This window comes from Salvelinus namaycush, chromosome 1 (genome assembly GCF_016432855.1).
Source record: "Salvelinus namaycush isolate Seneca chromosome 1, SaNama_1.0, whole genome shotgun sequence".
Lineage (NCBI taxonomy): Eukaryota > Metazoa > Chordata > Actinopteri > Salmoniformes > Salmonidae > Salvelinus > Salvelinus namaycush.
In genome coordinates this window covers 16394680-16414594 of record NC_052307.1, presented here as the reverse complement: position 1 = coordinate 16414594, position 19915 = coordinate 16394680, and the positions used below count along the sequence as shown (strand labels likewise).

At 45.9% G+C, this 19915-nt stretch overlaps 1 protein-coding gene across 1 annotated transcript in view; it reads left to right on the top strand.

The window, feature by feature from the left end:
* Positions 1-17909, top strand: part of LOC120051073 (vacuolar protein sorting-associated protein 13A-like) — a 79165-nt gene extending 61256 nt beyond the window's left edge. The window contains exons 62-70 of the mRNA XM_038997744.1: positions 2636-2717; positions 2908-3021; positions 3185-3260; positions 4318-4481; positions 5135-5419; positions 15947-16032; positions 16126-16249; positions 16544-16618; positions 16752-17909. Of these exons, the coding sequence (XP_038853672.1) occupies positions 2636-2717; positions 2908-3021; positions 3185-3260; positions 4318-4481; positions 5135-5419; positions 15947-16032; positions 16126-16249; positions 16544-16618; positions 16752-16802 (1057 nt within the window). The 3' untranslated portion in view covers positions 16803-17909. The remainder of the gene's footprint in view (positions 1-2635; positions 2718-2907; positions 3022-3184; positions 3261-4317; positions 4482-5134; positions 5420-15946; positions 16033-16125; positions 16250-16543; positions 16619-16751) is intronic.
* Positions 17910-19915: the final 2006 nt, after the last annotated feature.

The window sequence follows — 19915 nt, the reverse complement described above, 5'->3', positions numbered from 1 at the left end:
TTAAAAAAAACTTTACGGAAAAAGAAATGCACGCTATAATCTGAGACGGCGCTCAAAAGTAGCATACCACAGCTGCAAAGATGGCGTCAACATAAACACGAAAATACATGATAAATATTCCATTACCTTTGATGATCTACATCAGAAAGCACACCAGGAATCCCAGGTCCACAATAAATGTTTGTTTTGTTCGAAAAAATCCGTTATTTATGTCCAATTGTTAGCGCGTTTGGTAAACATGTCCAAATGCTAATTCTGGTCAGCTTTATATCGGACAAAAACTTCAAAATGTGATATTACCGGTCGAAGAAACATTTCAAACTAAGTACTGAATCAATCATTAGGATGTTTTTAACATATAGCTTCAATAAAGTTCCAACCGGAGTATTCGTTCTTGTCTGCGTGAGCAATGGAACGTAGGTGACTTCCATGAAAAAAAAGCATGATCAGAAAATGGCTGCTTGATGGACACCTGACTGATTCTGCTATCATTCTCTCCCACAACATCATAGAAGTCTCATTGAAATTTCTATTGATGGTTGACATCTAGTGGAACCCCTAGGTAGTGCAACATCATTCATAACTCAAGTGGATTTCTTAAGGGACTCTGGTGAATACATACAGGCTCAGATTTCTGACTTCCTGTTTTGATTTCAACTCAGGATTTTGCCTGGCAATATGAGTTCTGTTAATCTCACAGACATAATTCAAACAGTTTTAGAAACTTTAGAGTGTTTTCTATCCAATACTAATAATAATATGCAAATATTAGGAACTATGACTGAGGAGCAGGCCGTTTGATATGGGCACCTTTCATCCAAGCTACTCAATACTGCCCCTTCAGCCATAAGAAGTTAACCCTCTTGGGCATGGAGTTCACCAGAGCGTCACAGGTTGCCACTGGAGTCCTCTTCCACTCCTCCATGACGACATCACGGAGCTGGTGGATGTTAGAGACCTTGCACTCCTCCACCTTCCGTTTGAGGATGCCCCACAGATGCTCAATAGGGTTTAGGTCTGGAGACATGCTTGGCCAGTCCATCACCTTTACCCTCAGCTTCTTTAGCAAGGCAGTGGTCGTCTTGGAGGTGTGTTTGGGGTCGTTATCATGTTGAAATAATGTCCTGCGGCCCAGTCTCCGAAGGGAGGGGATCATGCTCTGCTTCAGTATGTCACAGTACATGTTGGCATTCATGGTTCCCTCAATGAACTGTAGCTCCCCAGTGCCGGCAGCACTCATGCAGCCCCAGACCATGACACTCCCACCACCATGCTTGACTGTAGGCAAGACACACTTGTCTTTGTACTCCTCACCTGGTTGCTGCCACACACGCTTGACACCATCTGAACCAAATAAGTTTATCTTGGTCTCATCAGACGCCAGGACATGGTTCCAGTAATCCATGTCCTTAGTCTGCTTGTCTTCAGCAAACTGTTTGCGGGCTTTCTTGTGCATCATCTTTAGAAGAGGCTTCCTTCTGGGACGACAGCCATGCAGACCAATTTGATGCAGTGTACGGCATATGGTCTGAGCACTGACAGGCTGACCCCCCACCCCTTCAACCTCTGCAGAAATTCTGGCAGCACTCATACGTCTATTTCCCAAAGACAACCTCTGGATATGACGCTGAGCACGTGCACTCAACTTCTTTGGTCGACCATGGCGAGGCCTGTTCTGAGTGGAACCTGTCCAGTTAAACCGCTGTATGGTCTTGGCCACCGTGCTGCAGCTCAGTTTCAGGGTCTTGCCAATCTTCTTATAGCCCAGGCCATCTTTATGTAGAGCAACAATTATTTTTTTCAGATCCTCAGAGAGTTCTTTGCCATGAGGTGCCATGTTGAACTTCCAGTGACCAGTCAGTATGAGGGAGTGTGAGAGCGATGACACCAAATTTAACACACCTGCTCCCCATTCACACCTGAGACCTTGTAACACTAACGAGTCACATGACACCGTGGAGGGAAAATGGCTAATTGGGCCCAATTTGGACATTTTCACTTAGGGGTGTACTCACTTTTGTTGCCAGCGGTTTAGACATTAATGGCTGTGTGTTGAGTTATTTTGAGGGGACAGCAAATTTACACTGTTATACAAGCTGTACACTCACTACTTTACATTGTAGCAAAGTGTCATTTCTTCAGTGTTGTCACATGAAAAGATATACTCAAATATTTAGAAAAATGTGAGGGGTGTACTCACTTTTGTGACATACATACATACATACATACATACATACATACATACATACATACATACATACATACATACATACATACATACATACATACATACATACACACACACACACCACACACACATACATACATACATATACACACAGACGAAGTCGGAAGTTTACTTACACCTTAGCCAAGTACGTTTAAACTTAGTTTTTTTACAAAAAGGGGACATGGTAAAATTGAGCTTTGCCAAAAGCAAATAAATAGCATGAAGTGGTTTTGTAGAGTCTCTGTTTCTGTTATATATACACAGACACACACACCAAACAGCGACTCTACAAAAGCACTTCATGCTATTTATTTGCTTTTGGCAAAGCTTTATTTTACCATGTCCCCTTTTTGTATACATTTACACTAGCGTCTGACCCACTGTCCTTTTCTGTAACTTCCCTAGATTGGCCTATTTCGAGCTGACATTCCAGTTTCGCACTCGCCAGCAACTACAATGGGAGGTCATCAGACACTACTCGAAACAGGTAACATCTCACACACACTCCACTCCAATTGGGAACTAATGGGCAAATCCTAGCAAGTCACTCATTCACTTCAATGAATGGTTTATGTGAAAACTTTTAGTTCCTCTAGTTAGGATCCCCCCCTCCCAACAAGTAATGTAATTACTATGATACACAAGACAACTGAGCCATGTTCCCATCCATGTCTCAGGCGATAAAGCAGATGTATGTGCTGGTATTGGGCTTGGACGTGCTGGGAAACCCCTTTGGACTGATCCGAGGTCTGTCTGCGGGAGTGGAGGCTTTCTTCTATGAGCCCTATCAGGTAAGACCCCAGTGCAACCAGTATGAACCACGCCAGGTCAAACTACGCATGAACTAAATCACTTATAGTGCCAAACACTATAAATGTGTAATACTTGACACAGTGCGGTAGTTATCTGTATAGATGGTATGTATCTGAGTAACTCTGTTTTGGGGTTCTCAAGGGAGCTATCCAGGGACCAGAGGAGTTTGTGGAGGGTATGGCGCTGGGGGTGAAGGCACTGGTTGGAGGAGCAGTGGGTAAGTGCTGTTCTTGTTCATCTCTTTTCTGCTCACCTTGATTCTCCTTAATTCCCTCATTGCCATCCCTCCACTTCAGACTTACTTAACTATATTTACCCCCTGACATTTCTCTCTCGCGCTCTCTCTCTCTTCTTTGTCCTTCTCTTATGGGTCTCTCTCTCCCTTGTGTTCTCTCTCCCCCCTGTCTTCTCTCCCCCTGTCTTCTCTCTCCCCGGTCTTCTCTCTCCCCGGTCTTCTCTCTCCCCTGTCTTCTCTCTCCCCTGTCTTCTAACTCCCCTCTTCTCTCTCCCCTGTCTTCTCTCTCCCCTGTCTTCTCTCTCCCCTGTCTTCTAACTCCCCTCTTCTCTCTCTCCCCTGTCTTCTCTCTCCCCTGTCTTCTAACTCCCCTGTCTTCTCTCTCCCCTGTCTTCTAACTCCCCTCTTCTCTCTCCCCTGTCTTCTCTCTCCCCTGTCTTCTCTCTCCCCTGTCTTCTCTCTCCCCTGTCTTCTCTCTCCCCTGTCTTCTAACTCTCCTCTTCTCTCTCCCCTGTCTTCTCTCTCCCATGTCTTCTAACTCCCTTCTTCTCTCTCCCCCCTGTCTTCTAACTCCCCTCTTCTCTCTCCCCCCTGTCTTTTCTCTCCCCGGTCTTCTCTCTCCCCTGTCTTCTCTCTCCCCTGTCTTCTAACTCCCCTGTCTTCTCTCTCCCCTGTCTTCTAACTCCCCTCTTCTCTCTCTCCCCTGTCTTCTCTCTCCCCTGTCTTCTAACTCCCCTCTTCTCTCTCTCCCCTGTCTTCTCTCTCCCCTGTCTTCTAACTCCCCTCTTCTCTCTCCCCCCTGTCTTCTAACTCCCCTCTTCTCTCTCCCCCCTGTCTTCTCTCTCCCCCCTGTCTTTTCTCTCCCCGGTCTTCTCTCTCCCCTGTCTTCTAACTCCCCTCTTCTCTCTCCCCCCTGTCTTCTCTCTCTCCTGTCTTCTCTCTCTCCTGTCTTCTCTCTTCTCTCTCCCCTTTTGTTTCTTCTTTCTCCTCTGCCTCTCTCCTCTTCGCTACTGTGTGTTCACTCTGTCCCTTCTCCCAGGGGGCATTGCGGGCGCTGCCTCCAGGATAACAGGCGCCATGGCGAAGGGTGTGGCTGCCATGACGATGGATGAGGAATACCAGCAGAAGAGACGAGAGGCTATGAACAAGCAGCCCAGCGGCCTGAGAGAGGGCCTGACTCGTGGAGGCAAAGGACTGGTCTCTGTGAGTCTGACCCACTATAGAACACTAACACCAGTACGGCCTATCTGGTGTCCGAGAATCTAACCCAGAAACATCAGCACAACAGAACTGGGATGTGTGCAGTAGTACAACGTAACCTACTACGTTGCAGGGGAAGTTGAAGATACGGTTGCATTTACACAGGCAGCCTAATTATGATCTTTTTCCACTAAATGTTATTTTGACCAATCAGATCAGCTCTTTTGCCAATAATTGGGCAAAATATTAGAATTGTGCTGCCTTTGTAAACACAGCCTAAGAGACATATTATTGTATAAATATTTTTAAAGAAGATTTATGAATAGTTTTTATTTTTAACCATAAGAGTAGGACTAAAATGGCTCCATTCTCAGAACTTACAAACAATTTTCTAACTTGATATGCTTTGCAGATATGTCCCCAAAACTGTTGCCAATAATTGGGCAAAATATCAGAATTGGTATGCCTGTGTAAACACAGCCTAGGTGTTTCCTAATGACCAAGTTCAGATAGTCTCCATTTCAACAGTCTTCAGCCATCGGGTGCCTACAGAACACAATCCAGCTGTCTGTGAGTCTTACCAATATAGCTGAGCAGTAGAAACAGTCTCTCAGACCTGTTCTCCCTGTCTGTAACACACCCATTCTCCATCTCAGGGCTTCGTCAGTGGGATCACAGGGATCGTCACCATGCCCATTAGAGGTGCTCAGAAGGAGGGTGCGGCAGGCTTCTTTAAGGGTGTCGGGAAGGGGCTGGTGGGGGCTGTGGCCAGACCCACAGGAGGTATCATCGACATGGCCAGCAGCACTTTCCAGGGCATCAAGAGGGCGGCTGAGACGTCCCAGGATGTGGAGAGTCTGCGTCCGCCTCGCTTCATTCACGAGGACGGGGTCATCCGACCATATAAGGAGAGAGAAGGCGTTGGCAGCCAGATGCTACAGGTAACAGGAATTATCTTTAAAACATAAACTAACCCTTATATCCTCTGTAAACAGAGGACTTCTCTGATATTAGCCACCAAATAGAAGAAAACTAACTAAAATTGGGAGGGATTATGTGAACTCCAATAAGAAACGCTAATTTTCCTTCATGTTCCAAATTGTTTTTCCATACGTGTCCTAATGAACACGATGCCACAAGGTCAGGTGTCAGGGTTCATGTTAATGTGTGGCCTCGCATAGAAACATCCCCTTTCTCTCCCTCTCTCACTCCACTTCTCAGCCCCTTATTGCATCCCAAAGTCCAGATAGATTTTCATCTTCATTGTCTCTTTCATCCTAAATCTCAGATTTATGTGCGTTAACCCACCTGGTCTATAGTTCTCCTATAGAGCATGGCTGTTGTAGCTCTCTGTGTGTGGAGTTCGACATAGGCTGTGTTTACACAGCCACCCGAAGAACCCAATTCAGATTTTTTTTTAATATCCAATCTTTTTTTCCATCTGTCAACACGCAAGTTGTGACCTATATCTGATTTACACATTCACACTGATGTAGCCTCTGAAGCAGCGCACAGATGCAATGCTCATTTCATTTCACTGTTCCTTTCAATTTTGGTAGGTCATGTGCAAAAAAAAACATCTCAGAGCAAAAGAAATATCTGATTTGAGAGTCACATATGGAGCATCAGAATTGTATCAGCATTGAGATCCACATAAAGATGTGATATAAATCGGAAGTCAAAAGATCATATTCCATGTGTTTTGTTGCTGTTTACACATTAGGGAAAATATCAGATAGGTAATCAGATATGGAAATATTTGGCAAAAGATCTGAATGGGCTGCCTGTGTAAAACCAGCCTTAATGATGTTAGGCCTTGTTCTCACTGGCAGTTTGAAGTGACTCAAATCTTATTTTTTGGCATATCCGATTCTAATCAGATCTTTTCCTGCAGTCTGAACAGACAAAAAGCACATGGAATCAGATCTTTTCCAATCACATTCAAACCACATTCATAGGTGGTTTGAAATCAGATACAAATCTGATTCTTGGCCATGTGACTTCTGAATGGTCAAATCAGATTTCTTTGCCCTCAAGTGTTTTTTTGACTGTTATTTGGCATATCTTGTTGCTTGCTAGATACTCTGTTGACAGTTTGACAAAAACATGGTGTAGCTAACTAGCTTGTTAATTGTTTACAAACAAATTAGTGAGTGCGCTAACAAGCTAAATAGCTAGCTATCTTGTTGACGGTTGAAACTAGCCAAAAAGGACTGGATCATCTTATCCTTGAGGCTTTAAAAGTGTTACACTATGATTTTCTAAAATTCAAAGCAATTGGGAAACTTCCAAGACAGGCAATGTTGGCACCTTAACTTGCTACACAAAAACTTGTGTGAGTGAGAGGAAGCACGAGCACCACCATCCAGTCAGTTTGCACCACCACCAGTCAGCCTGCACCACCACCACCAGTCAGCCTGCACCACCACCAGTCAGCCTGCACCACCACCACCAGTCAGCCTGCACCACCACCACCAGTCAGCCTGCACCACCACTCAGCCTGCACCACCACCACCAGTCAGCCTGCACCACCACCAGTCAGCCTGCACCACCACCAGTCAGCCTGCACCACCACCAGTCAGCCTGCACCACCGCCAGTCAGCCTGCACCACTACCGCCAGTCAGCCTACACCACCACCACCAGTCAGCCTGCATCACCACCACCAGTCAGCCTGCATCACCACCACCAGTCAGCCTGCATCACCACCACCAGTCAGCCTGCATCACCACCACCAGTCAGCCTGCATCACCACCACCAGTCAGCCTGCACCACCACCAGTCAGCCTACACCACCACCATCAGTCAGCCTGCACCACCGCCAGTCAGCCTACACCACCACCACCAGTCAGCCTGCACCACCGCCAGTCAGCCTGCACCACCGCCAGTCAGCCTGCATCACCGCCAGTCAGCCTACACCACTACCGCCAGTCAGCCTACACCACCAGTCAGCCTGCATCACCACCACCAGTCAGCCTGCATCACCACCACCAGTCAGCCTGCATCACCACCACCAGTCAGCCTGCATCACCACCACCAGTCAGCCTGCATCACCACCACCAGTCAGCCTGCATCACCACCACCAGTCAGCCTGCACCACCACCAGTCAGCCTGCATCACCGCCAGTCAGCCTACACCATCACCATCAGTCAGCCTGCATCACCGCCAGTCAGCCTACACCATCACCACCAGTCACTCTGCACCACCACCAGTCAGCCTGCACCACCGCCAGTCAGCCTGCACCACCGCCAGTCAGCCTGCACCACCGCCGCCAGTCTGCACCACCATCAGTCAGCCTGCACCACCATCAGTCAGCCTGCACTACCATCAGTCAGCCTGCACCACCATCAGTCAGCCTGCACCACTGCCAGTCAGCCTGCACCACTGCCAGTCAGCCTGCACCACCATCATCAGTCAGCCTGCACCACCATCATCAGTCAGCCTGCACCACCACCATCAGTCAGCCTGCACCACCACCATCAGTCAGCTTGCACCACCATCAGTCAGCCTGCACCACCATCAGTCAGCCTGCACCACCATCAGTCAGCCTGCACCACCACCAGTCAGCCTGCACCACCACCAGTCAGCCTGCACCACCACCAGTCAGCCTACACCACCACCGCCAGTCAGCCTGCACCACCACCGCCAGTCAGCCTGCACCACCACCAGTCAGCCTGCACCACCACCAGTCAGCCTGCACCACCACCAGTCAGCCTACACCACCACCAGTCAGCCTACACCACCACCACCAGTCAGCCTGCACCACCACCAGTCAGCCTGCACCACCACCAGTCAGCCTGCACCACCACCAGTCAGCCTGCACCACCACCAGTCAGCCTGCACCACCACCAGTCAGCCTGCACCACCACCAGTCAGCCTACACCACCACCACCACCAGTCAGCCTACACCACCACCACCACCAGTCAGCCTGCACCACCACCAGTCAGCCTGCACCACCACCACCAGTCAGCCTGCACCACCACCACCAGTCAGCCTGCACCACCACCACCAGTCAGCCTGCACCACCACCACCAGTCAGCCTTATGTATGCCTTATGCCTTATGATTAACGAGACAACATACAGGAACTCAAGTCATTCTGTTCACCTGATCTAGAATTCCTCACAATCAAATGTCGACCGCATTATCTACCAAGGGAATTCTCTTCGATTATAATCACAGCCGTATATATTCCCCCCCAAGCAGACACATCAATGGCCCTGAACGAACTTTATCTGACTCTTTGTAAACTGGAAACCACACACCCTGAGGCTGCATTCATCGTAGCTGGGGATTTTAACAAGGCTAATCTGAAAACAAAACTCCCTAAATTCTATCAGCATATCGATTGTGCTACCAGGGCTGGTAAAACCTTGGATCATTGTTATACTAACTTCCGCGACGCATATAAGGCCCTCCCCCGCCCTCCTTTCGGAAAAGCTGACCACGACTCCATTTTGTTGCTTCCAGCCTACAAACAGAAACTAAAACAACAAGCTCCCTCGCTCAGGTCTGTTCAACGCTGGTCCGACCAATCTGATTCCACGCTTCAAGACTGCTTCGATCACGCGGATTGGAATATGTTCCGCATTGCGTCCAACAACAATATTGACGAATACGCTGATTCGGTGAGCGAGTTCATTAGAAAGTGCATTGACGATGTCGTACCCACAGTAACGATTAAAACATTCCCAAACCAGAAACCGTGGATTGACGGCAGCATTCGCGTGAAACTGAAAGCGCGAACCACTGCTTTTAACCAGGGCAAGGTGACCGGAAACATGACCGAATACAAACAGTGTAGCTATTCTCTCCGCAAGGCAATCAAACAAGCTAAGTCCCAGTACAGAGACAAAATAGAGTCGCAATTCAACAGCTCAGACACAAGAGGTATGTGGCAGGGTCTACAGTCAATCACGGATTACAAAAAGAAAACCAGCCCCGTCGCGGACCAGGATGTCTTGCTCCCAGACAGGCTAAATAACTTTTTTGCTCGCTTTGAGGACAATACAGTGCCACTGACACGGCCCGCTACCAAAACCTGCGGGCTCTCCTTCACTGCAGCCGAGGTGAGTAAAACATTTAAACGTGTTAACCCTCGCAAGGCTGCAGGCCCAGACGGCATTCCCAGCCGCGTCCTCAGAGCATGCGCAGACTAGCTGGCTGGTGTGTTTACGGACATATTCAATCAATCCTTATCCCAGTCTGCTGTTCCCACATGCTTCAAGAGGGCCACCATTGTTCCTGTTCCCAAGAAAGCTAAGGTAACTGAGCTAAACGACTACCGCCCCGTAGCACTCACTTCCGTCATCATGAAGTGCTTTGAGAGACTAGTCAAGGACCATATCACCTCCACCCTACCGGACACCCTAGACCCACTCCAATTTGCTTACCGACCCAATAGGTCCACAGACGACGCAATCGCAACCACACTGCACACTGCCCTAACCCATCTGGACAAGAGGAATACCTATGTGAGAATGCTGTTCATCGACTACAGCTCAGCATTTAACACCATAGTACCCTCCAAACTCATCATCAAGCTCGAGACCCTGGGTCTCGCCCCCGCCCTGTGCAACTGGGTCCTGGACTTCCTGACGGGCCGCCCCCAGGTGGTGAGGGTAGGTAACAACATCTCCACCCCGCTGATCCTCAACACTGGGGCCCCACAAGGGTGCGTTCTGAGCCCTCTCCTGTACTCCCTGTTCACCCACGACTGCGTGGCCATGCACGCCTCCAACTCAATCATCAAGTTTGCGGATGACACTACAGTGGTAGGCTTGATTACCAACAACGATGAGACGGCCTACAGGGAGGAGGTGAGGGCCCTCGGAGTGTGGTGTCAGGAAAATAACCTCACACTCAACGTCAACAAAACAAAGGAGATGATTGTGGACTTCAGGAAACAGCAGAGGGAGCACCCCCCTATCCACATCGACGGGACAGTAGTGGAGAAGGTGGAAAGTTTTAAATTCCTCGGTGTACACATCACGGACAAACTGAATTGGTCCACCCACACAGACAGCGTTGTGAAGAAGGCGCAGCAGCGCCTCTTCAACCTCAGGAGGCTGAAGAAATTCGGCTTGTCACCAAAAGCACTCACAAACTTCTACAGATGCACAATCGAGAGCATCCTGTCGGGCTGTATCACCGCCTGGTACGGCAACTGCTCCGCCCACAACCGTAAGGCTCTCCAGAGGGTAGTGGGGTCTGCACAACGCATCACCGGGGGCAAACTACCTGCCCTCCAGGACACCTACACCACCCGATGTCACAGGAAGGCCATAAAGATCATCAAGGACAACAACCACCCAAGCCACTGCCTGTTCACCCCGCTATCATCCAGAAGGCGAGGTCAGTACAGGTGCATCAAAGCAGGGACCGAGAGACTGAAAAACAGCTTCTATCTCAAGGCCATCAGACTGTTAAACAGCCACCACTAACATTTAGCGGCCGCTGCCAACATACTGACTCAACTCCAGCCACTTTAATAATGGGAATTGATGGAATTATGTAAAAATTTACCACTAGCCACTTTAAACAATGCCACTTAATATAATGTTTACATACCCTACATTACTCATCTCATATGTATATGTATATACTGTACGCTATATCATCTACTGCATCTTGCCATCTTTATGTAATACATGTATCACTAGCCACTTTAAACTATGCCACTTTATGTTTACATACCCTACATTACTCATCTCATATGTATATACTGTACTCCATACCATCTACTGCATCTTGCCTATGCCGTTCTGTACCATCACTCATTCATATATCTTTATGTACATATTCTTTATCCCTTTACACTTGTGTGTATAAGGTAGTAGTTGTGGAATTGTTAGGTTAGATTACTTGTTGGTTATTACTGCATTGTCGGAACTAGAAGCACAAGCATTTCGCTACACTCGCATTAACATCTGCTAACCATGTGTATGTGACAAATAAAATTTGATTTGATTTGCCTGCACCACCACCACCAGTCAGCCTACACCACCACCACCAGTCAGCCTGCACCACCGCCAGTCAGCCTACACCACCACCACCAGTCAGCCTGCACCACCGCCAGTCAGCCTACACCACCACCACCAGTCAGCCTGCACCACCACCGCCAGTCAGCCTACACCACCACCACCAGTCAGCCTACACCACCACCACCAGTCAGCCTCCACCACCACCAGTCAGCCTGCACCATTCCCGCCAGTCAGCCTTCAGCCTACACCACTCCCGCCAGTCAGCCTACACCACTCCCACAAGTCAGCCTACACCACTCCCACCAGTCAGCCTACACCACTGTGCACACACCAGTCATTACTATGACAACTAGCGTGGCCATGTCAGCTAATGACTGCTGTCTGAACACATGAATTTGATTTGTTCACTAGTAACTTGCTGTTTGGACAGTTAGTATTCCAAAACTGATTTCAGTATTAAGGCCTGCAGTAAGAACAAAGCATGGCAGAGGTCGAGTTCCTCCTGCCTGACTAGATACGCAGGTGTTGCATTGCATCAACCAATTGTTTCATTCCACGTCATCGACAGGCATCAGATTGGTATAACTTATGATTTTGGTTACCTGATATGTTAAATGCCTATCCAGGCTTTGTAACATCTGGCATGTGTCAGCAATGTAGATGGCCAGAGTTTGGGTCGATTTCAATTCAATTTGGCCTGCAGGGCTGGAATGGGACCGTCATGAACTGTAGATGTCGTGAGCTAAGGCATTGAGATAATAATGTTGTTTTGTCTAGTTTTGGTGTAACTGTAGTTGCAGTTTCTAGGTGTTGCTTGAGTACCAACAGTTTATCTTGAAGCTTTAATGTACTTCTGTATTGCTGTTTCACTGGGGAAGTGATGGGATTATTTTATTTTCAATGCTAACAAGATTTTCATAGAGTTGAAGATTAATAGTAGCGTCAGACACGGTACTGTCTGTGTCTCTGAGTGTGTGTATGTGTCTGTGTTTCTGTCTGTCTGTCTTGCTATTGGCGCATTGTCTTCTCTCTTGTCATGTCTACAAAATGGTGGTTTACACTGAATGGAGTAGAACTGGCAGTGATGATGATGATGATGATGATGATGAGAAAGTTCTATACAAATCAAATGTATTATTGTTACTATTATTGATGTGGATGATGAAAACTAGAATGGAATTGATAAGCACTAGGTAATATCAGAACTCAGGATAAGACCCAGCTAGAGTCACAGATGTTTATTGACCCAAAAAGGGGTCATGAAAAGACAGGTCAAAGGCAGGCAGAGGTCTGTAATCCAGGGCAGAGTCAATAAGGTACAGAATAGCAGGCAGGCTCAGGGTCAGACAGGCCGAAAGGTCAGAACCGGGGAGACTAGGAAACAGAACTTGAGAAAGCAGGAAGAAAGGAAAACACGCTGGTAAGATCTGACAAGACGAACTGGCAACAGACAAACAGAGAACACAGGTATAAATACACTGGGGATAATGAAGAATATGGGTGACACCTGGAGGGGGTGGAGACAAGCACAAAGACAGGTGAAACAGATCAGGGTGTGACAGGTAATGCTTTGGTCTTTCATAGTTGTTCTTGAAGCTGCGCTGTACTGATGTTTTGAGTGGTAAAATTATGTGATAATTTGCTTCAATGGAAACGAATGGATGTTTTTGTAGAGCTGGATATTATTAGCGACGGACTTGTCTGTCTGCCCTGACATTGGCTTGGTCTGCTCTCTTGTCATGTCTACAGAAAAGGGTGGCCTTCACTGATTGGTATAGGACTGGCAGTGATGATAATGATGATGATGATGACCGCTAGAGTGTAATTGCTAAGTTCTAGTTAACGCTTTGGTCTTCCATAGCTTTTAATGTGTACTGTATGTTTGTTTGTGTCGGTCACTGGGGTGTAGCCTGCTCCAGCAGGACATTTTAACACTCTAGGCCTCCTTAATAACCAGCTGCCAGGCTATTTGTCATTCTCGTCTGTTCTTTATTTTTTGTTAACTCTATGTGCCCAGCATTGCAAGGGCAGGACCCCCTTGCATTTTGTCATGTAAAACCATAATTTTATTTATTTTACCCTTCATCTGTCATCCAACCTTCTGCCCTATCATGTAAGGGGGCGGAGTCAGAAATCTTTAATCATAATAATTTAATTGATTAAAAAAAATATTAATGTTATGCTGTCGTAGAGCCAGGACTTTTTGGGGAAAAGTAGAAATGATTCATATTAAGTTAATATGAAATACAGTGGGTTCCAAAATTACTGGCATCCCTGACTGGCAATGCACAAACAATACTTAAAACCATATAATTATAGAGAAACTCAAAAATACCAACATGTGAGAAATACTGTACTTTATTAATGTTTCAATGGAACCAACCAAAATCATACAATTATATAATACAAAATAAATTTCACCAAAATCAAGGTTCCATAATTATTGGCACTCCTCATTTAGTACTTAGTGCAACCACCTCTGGCAAGGATAACAGCATGTAGTCTTTCTCTGTAATGTTTGACAAGGTTAAGGAACACATTTGGAGGGATTTTGGACCATTCCTCTATGCAGATCCTTTCTAGATCCTTCACATTCTTGGCTTTGCGTTTATCAACTGCCCTCAATTGCCTGATACTTGGTGGAATTCATTATGCCATCAATCTTAACCAGTGCCCCTGGACCTCTGGAATTAAAACAGCCCCCAAACATTACTGACCCACCACCATATTTCACCATGTGTAGGAGGTGCCTCTCCTTGTATGCATCTCTTGTTTCAACGCCAAATATGCCGATGCTGTATCTGACCAAAACGTTCAACTTTGGTCTCATCTGACCAGAGCACCTTCTTCCAGTCATAATTTAAATGACGTTTGGCAAACTCCAAGCGCTTGCATCTGTGTCTTGGGGTCAGAAAGGGCTTTCTTCTGGCAACCCTTCCAAAGAGCCTGTGGTTGTGGAGGTGGCGTCTGATGGTGCTTTTTGAAACCTGGTGACCCCAAGACACTACCAAGGCCTGCAATTCTTTCACAGTGATTCTTGGGGATTTTATTACTTCTCTCACCATCCTCCTCCCAATCCTGGGGGGCAAAATGCATTTGCGTCCTCTACCTGTGAGGTTTCAACTGTTCCATATCTTTTGAATTTTATTATAATTGCCCTGACAGTGCTCAGTGGTATATTCAATCGTTTGTGGATCTTCTTGTAGCCATTACCAGATTAATGAAGGTGTACAACCATCGGTCTCTTTTAAACTGCCAGTTATTTTGTTTTCTTCATGGTGTTGGATGACAAAGGGATATTGCATTTTATACCCTAGTGAAACAGGAAGTGATGTATTTGCTCAATATAGCTTCTTAAGACTTAGATAAACTTAAATAAGTGGAATGTAATTCCTGGTTTAATTTTGGTAGATGTTATTTCCAATCATCTTTAAGGATGCCATTTATTGTGAAACCTTGATTTGGAGGACATTGGTTTTTAATTAAATCAATAAATGATGTTGGTGTGTTCCATTGAAACATTAATAAAGTACAGTATTTCTCACATGTTGGTATTTTGAGTTTCTCTATAACTATATTGTTTATATTATAGGTATTTTTTGTGCATTGCCAGTCAGGGGTGCCTGTAATTTGAGCCCACTGTATATTGTATTGGTCTGGAGTGATGTAATGGTCAGTCAGCAGTCCTCCCTCATGGCATTTTGGCCCTCCCTCTTTCAGAAGAGTCATTGCTATGCACTCAGTCTTTCACTCATATCCAACACTGCTCTTCCTACTGAATAAAGTGCATTTTGAAACATCTATTTCATCGTCTTCTCATCCAAACCTTTTCTTATCACTTCATCAACATTCATTACCATGCAATTATGAAAGGTTTAAACGGTTTATAACAGGTATGCGTTAGACTCAATAAAGAAGTATCAGTGTACCACAGGGGAGTATTTAGATGTGGTTTGACATCTCTGGTCACATGACAGATGGTCCACAAGTCAAGTGGAAAGATGATGGCCCTGTTTGAATACTTCAAAAATACACCCGTCTTCCTTCCTTCTTCCCTTGAAGTTATCACTGATCTAACACAAATTTATGTGTGTAAGCAACTGTTGTAGCACAACTTTCTCCTATCCAACCATGTCAGATCAGGGATTTCTTCAAAGAATGGAGAAAGGAAGGATGCATTCATCAAGTATTCAAACAGAGCCTAGGATGTGTCCTGCATGCAAGCCATTGTCAGATCCGTAGGGGAAGTATGTAGATCAGTAACAGTACTCATCAGATCTCCTGCCAGAGCCAGTGTGAATGGTGAACATCCCAAAGCCATTTTAATCGAAGTGTGAAAAGGGTACCAAATTTCTCTTATCATATCAGCAGTAGACTTAGCATTTAGTTTAGCATATTGTATGTTTAAATGTCCAATTTGATAAAGACATGTGCCTATTTTCTAGAATTGTGTTGAAATAACCTGATAAGCAAATTCCTCTCTTTTAGAAAATTGAGAATGGACAGTTCGCCAAGTACAGATACTTTGCTCACGCCAAAGTAAACGAGTCAGATTTCTTGATGATCACCAAAAGGTAAGAGGCTGGCTGGGGTTTGTAGTATTAAATGTAGACTGTAATGGCTGTCTGTGAATGTTCTGAGGCTCTATCTATCTCTCGTCTCGCTAGTGGAATCTTTTTCGTGACCAAAGGCACATTTGGGCAGCTTACCTGTGAGTGGCAGTATCTATTTGACGAGTTCACCAAGAAGCCCATGATCGTGGAGGGGAGGAGGCTTCGGATAGAGGCAAAGGTATCCTCATCTGCCCATTGTAGTGATACACACACAAAGTAATACCCGATACTACGTGAATGAAACTCATCTTAACCAAACAGCTTATTATAACCATCTGAATAAACCGCTCCCCGTTTCCAAAGGAGTATCTCCCTCTAGCTGGAAACGCCTGCGTAGGGAATAACCCTTAACTCATTTGCATCCAAACAGTTTGTTCCTCTACATTATATCATAGTACGGCCCCCTATTTCTCAGAAATCATGTGTTATCTAAAAAAAATATTTAAAAAAACATTTCCTGTATGTGTTTCAGGAGAGAGTAAAGTCTGTGTTTCATGCCAAAGAGTTTGGGAAGATTATAAACTTCAAAAGTCCAGAAATAGCCGAGGTGGGTTAGCATAACATAAACTGCTGCCATTTGTTGCTGTCGTTGCACACACCAAACAATATTTGTCAGAAAATGACTCCAAACTATAAGTCTATGGTTTAGTATTGAAATGTGTGGTTTTGTTTATCTACAGTGGGTTCTTACCAAGCTGGAGGACGCCAGGGAGAGTCTACACAAATACTGACTGGTCACTCCAATAGAGCCACCAACCAGCACTGAGACAAGGCAAAAGTACAACGTTGACTGATAGTGTGTGTGTGTGTGTGTGTGCGCAAGGGTAGGGTGTGCCTCCGTCAGTATACTACCTACTTACTCTCAGGTTAGACTTGCTCTTTCATACACACAGACACACACACACACACACAAACACGGACTGTCTGGACATCTTGCAGACACACAGGCTGCACTAGCTAACACTATCACTGCTCCGGTTGTACACAGCCATGTGGCAGAAATTTCTCCTTGCACTTCCTTAAGCCAGCTTGGTCTGCCAGCGGTTGTAGAAGAGGCTGCGGTGGGAGTATTCGAAGGCAGTAAACTACTCGCGGATGTTCTCTGTGTCGTTGGCACAGGTGAAGTGGGAGTAAACAGTCTCTCTGTCTAGGTTCTGCTCCTGGTACATATTCAGGATGAACTCCCTGGTTGCTTTAGGGTCATTATGTGTGTGTTTCTCTATCAGAAGGCAAGTCATGTCAGGTTGCAGTCTGTGTGTCTGTAAAACAATGTGTTTGTATGTGTGTCAATGTCACTGCTAAGATTGTACACAATTATGTGCCAGAAATGTCTCCCTTTCCTAAATATACATGTTTGTTTTTTATATTTTCTTTGAAGAAGTAGGGTGCCTGATGGACTTTCCTAATGGAGCTCTGTCATCACATTACAATTAGTTTGACAGTTACTGAATGACGTGCTTGTAAAGATATTGTGGCCAAATTTAAGTATCATTGTGGGACTCAGAGCACTGCTTTTAACTGCCTTGATGTGTATATGTTAAACAATTATTTTACTGTTGATATAGGAAAGGGGAAAGCATTTTAAACTCTGAACTTTTTGTAAAATCAGCTTGTTAGCGGAGTCCAGTCCAAGATGCTAATGATTCTGTTCCAAGACTCACCCTATTCCATTCCACCTCTTCCTAAATCACTAACTGTTGTTTTTCTACACAATTCTGCATGCACAGTCAATCTGCTCTACATTAATTTCAGTGGAGTGTGTGGGTGTGTATACTGAGTGTACAAAACATTAAGAACACCTGCTCTTTCCATGACATAGACTGACCAGGTGAAATGTATGATCCCTTATTGATGTAACTTGTTAAATCCACTTCAATCAGTATAGATGAAGGGGAGGAGACAGGTTAAAGAAGGATTTTTAAGCCTTGAGACATGGATTGTGTATGTGTGCCATTCAGAGGGTGAATTGGCAAGATAAAAGATTTAAGTGCCTTTGAACGGGGTATGGTAGTAGGTGCACCGGTTTACGACAAGAACTGCAACGCTGTTGAGTTTTTTACACTCAACAGTTTCCTGTGTGTATCAAGAGTGGTCCACCACCCAAAGGACATCCAGCCAACTTGAAACAACTTTGGGAAGCATCCCTGCGGAACGCTTTTAACATCTTGTAGAGTCTATGCACCAACGAATTGAGGCAATTGAGGGGAGGGGGGAGGGGGCGTAATGGAGTGGCAGCAGTGTTGGATTTTCTGGAAACCTACATGTTAGTCATTTAGCAGGCACTCTTATCCAGAGCGACTTACAGTTAGTGCATTCAAGATAGCTAGCTGGGACAACCACATCGCAGGCATAGAAAGTACATTTGTCCTCAATAATGTAGCTATCAGTAGAGTCACAGCTAGGGGGGGTCAAGTGCTGGTTACTTTTTCTGCGCATGTTGGAATTTTTTACGTAGCTGCTGTCCACTCCGCATGTTCCAACTACTGCATTCCATCCCTCAGTAGGCTATTAAGCATAAGCATGGTTTCATGGTATTTTATCAGGAGGGGGGTTAGGCTACATGTAGCTATTTACATGTTGTAGCCTACACAAAAGACATGATCAACATGCTCATACAAACTTGTTTTCTAGTTTTTTTTTACTTTTCACCCCTTTCGTCCCATCGCTGCAACTCCCCTACGGACTCGGGAGAGGCGAAGGTCGAGAGCCATGTGTCCCCCGAAACACGACCCTGCCAAGCCGCACTGCTTCTTGACACACTGCTCGCTTAACCCGGAAGCCAGCCGCACCAATGTGTCGGGAGTAAACACCGCCAAGTGGCAACCATGTCATCGTGCATGCACCCGGCCCGCCGCAGGAGTTGCTAGAGTGCGATGGGACAAGGACATGCCGGCCGGACCCTCCCCTAACCCGGACAATTGTGCGCCGCCTCATGGTTCTCCCGGTCGGCTGTGACACAGCCCGGGATCAAACCCGAATCTGTAGTGACGCCTCTAGCACTGCGTTGCAGTGCCTTACACGGAACCCAAACCGGCTGCGCGCGTGCGCCATCGTGCATAAATGTATTTTGTCCCCCTACACCAAACGCGATCACGACACACAGGTTAAAATATCAAAACAAACTCTGAACCAATTACATTAATTTGGGGACAGGTCGAAAAGCATTAAACATGTATGGCAATTTAGCTAGTTAGCTTGCACTTTCTAGCTAATTTGTCCTATTTAGCTAGCTTGCTGTTGCTAGCTAATTTGTCCTGGGATATAAACATTGAGTTGTTATTTTACCTGAAATGCATAAGGTCCTCTACTCCGACAATTAATCCACACGTAAAACGGCCAACCGAATCGTTTCTAGTCATCTCTCCTTCTTCCAGGCTTTTTCATCTTTGAACTTATATGGTGATTGGCATCTACACCTTCATAGTATTACCACGAAAACCGGCAAAACATTTTGTCTTTCAATCACCCACGTGGGTATAACCAATGAGGAGATGGCACGTGGGTACCTGCTTCTATAAACCAATGAGGAGATGGGAGAGGCAGGACTTGCAGCGCGATCTGCGTCAGAAATAGGAATGACTTCTATTTTAGCCCTTGGCAACGCAGACACTCGTTGGCGCACGCGAGCAGTGTGGGTACAATAATTTAATAACATGGATTTCTAAATATATTTTGCGATGCTCGCGCACACGACGTGTCCGGTCTGGTCAGCATGTAAGACCGCTGCGCTACTCGAGAGGCCCCTTCGCATTTATTTTTTTGCACCAATTGACAAATTAAGTGGGGAGTTTACATGCAGCTATCTAGGCAAATAAAATAAAATGTTATTGGTCACCTACACATA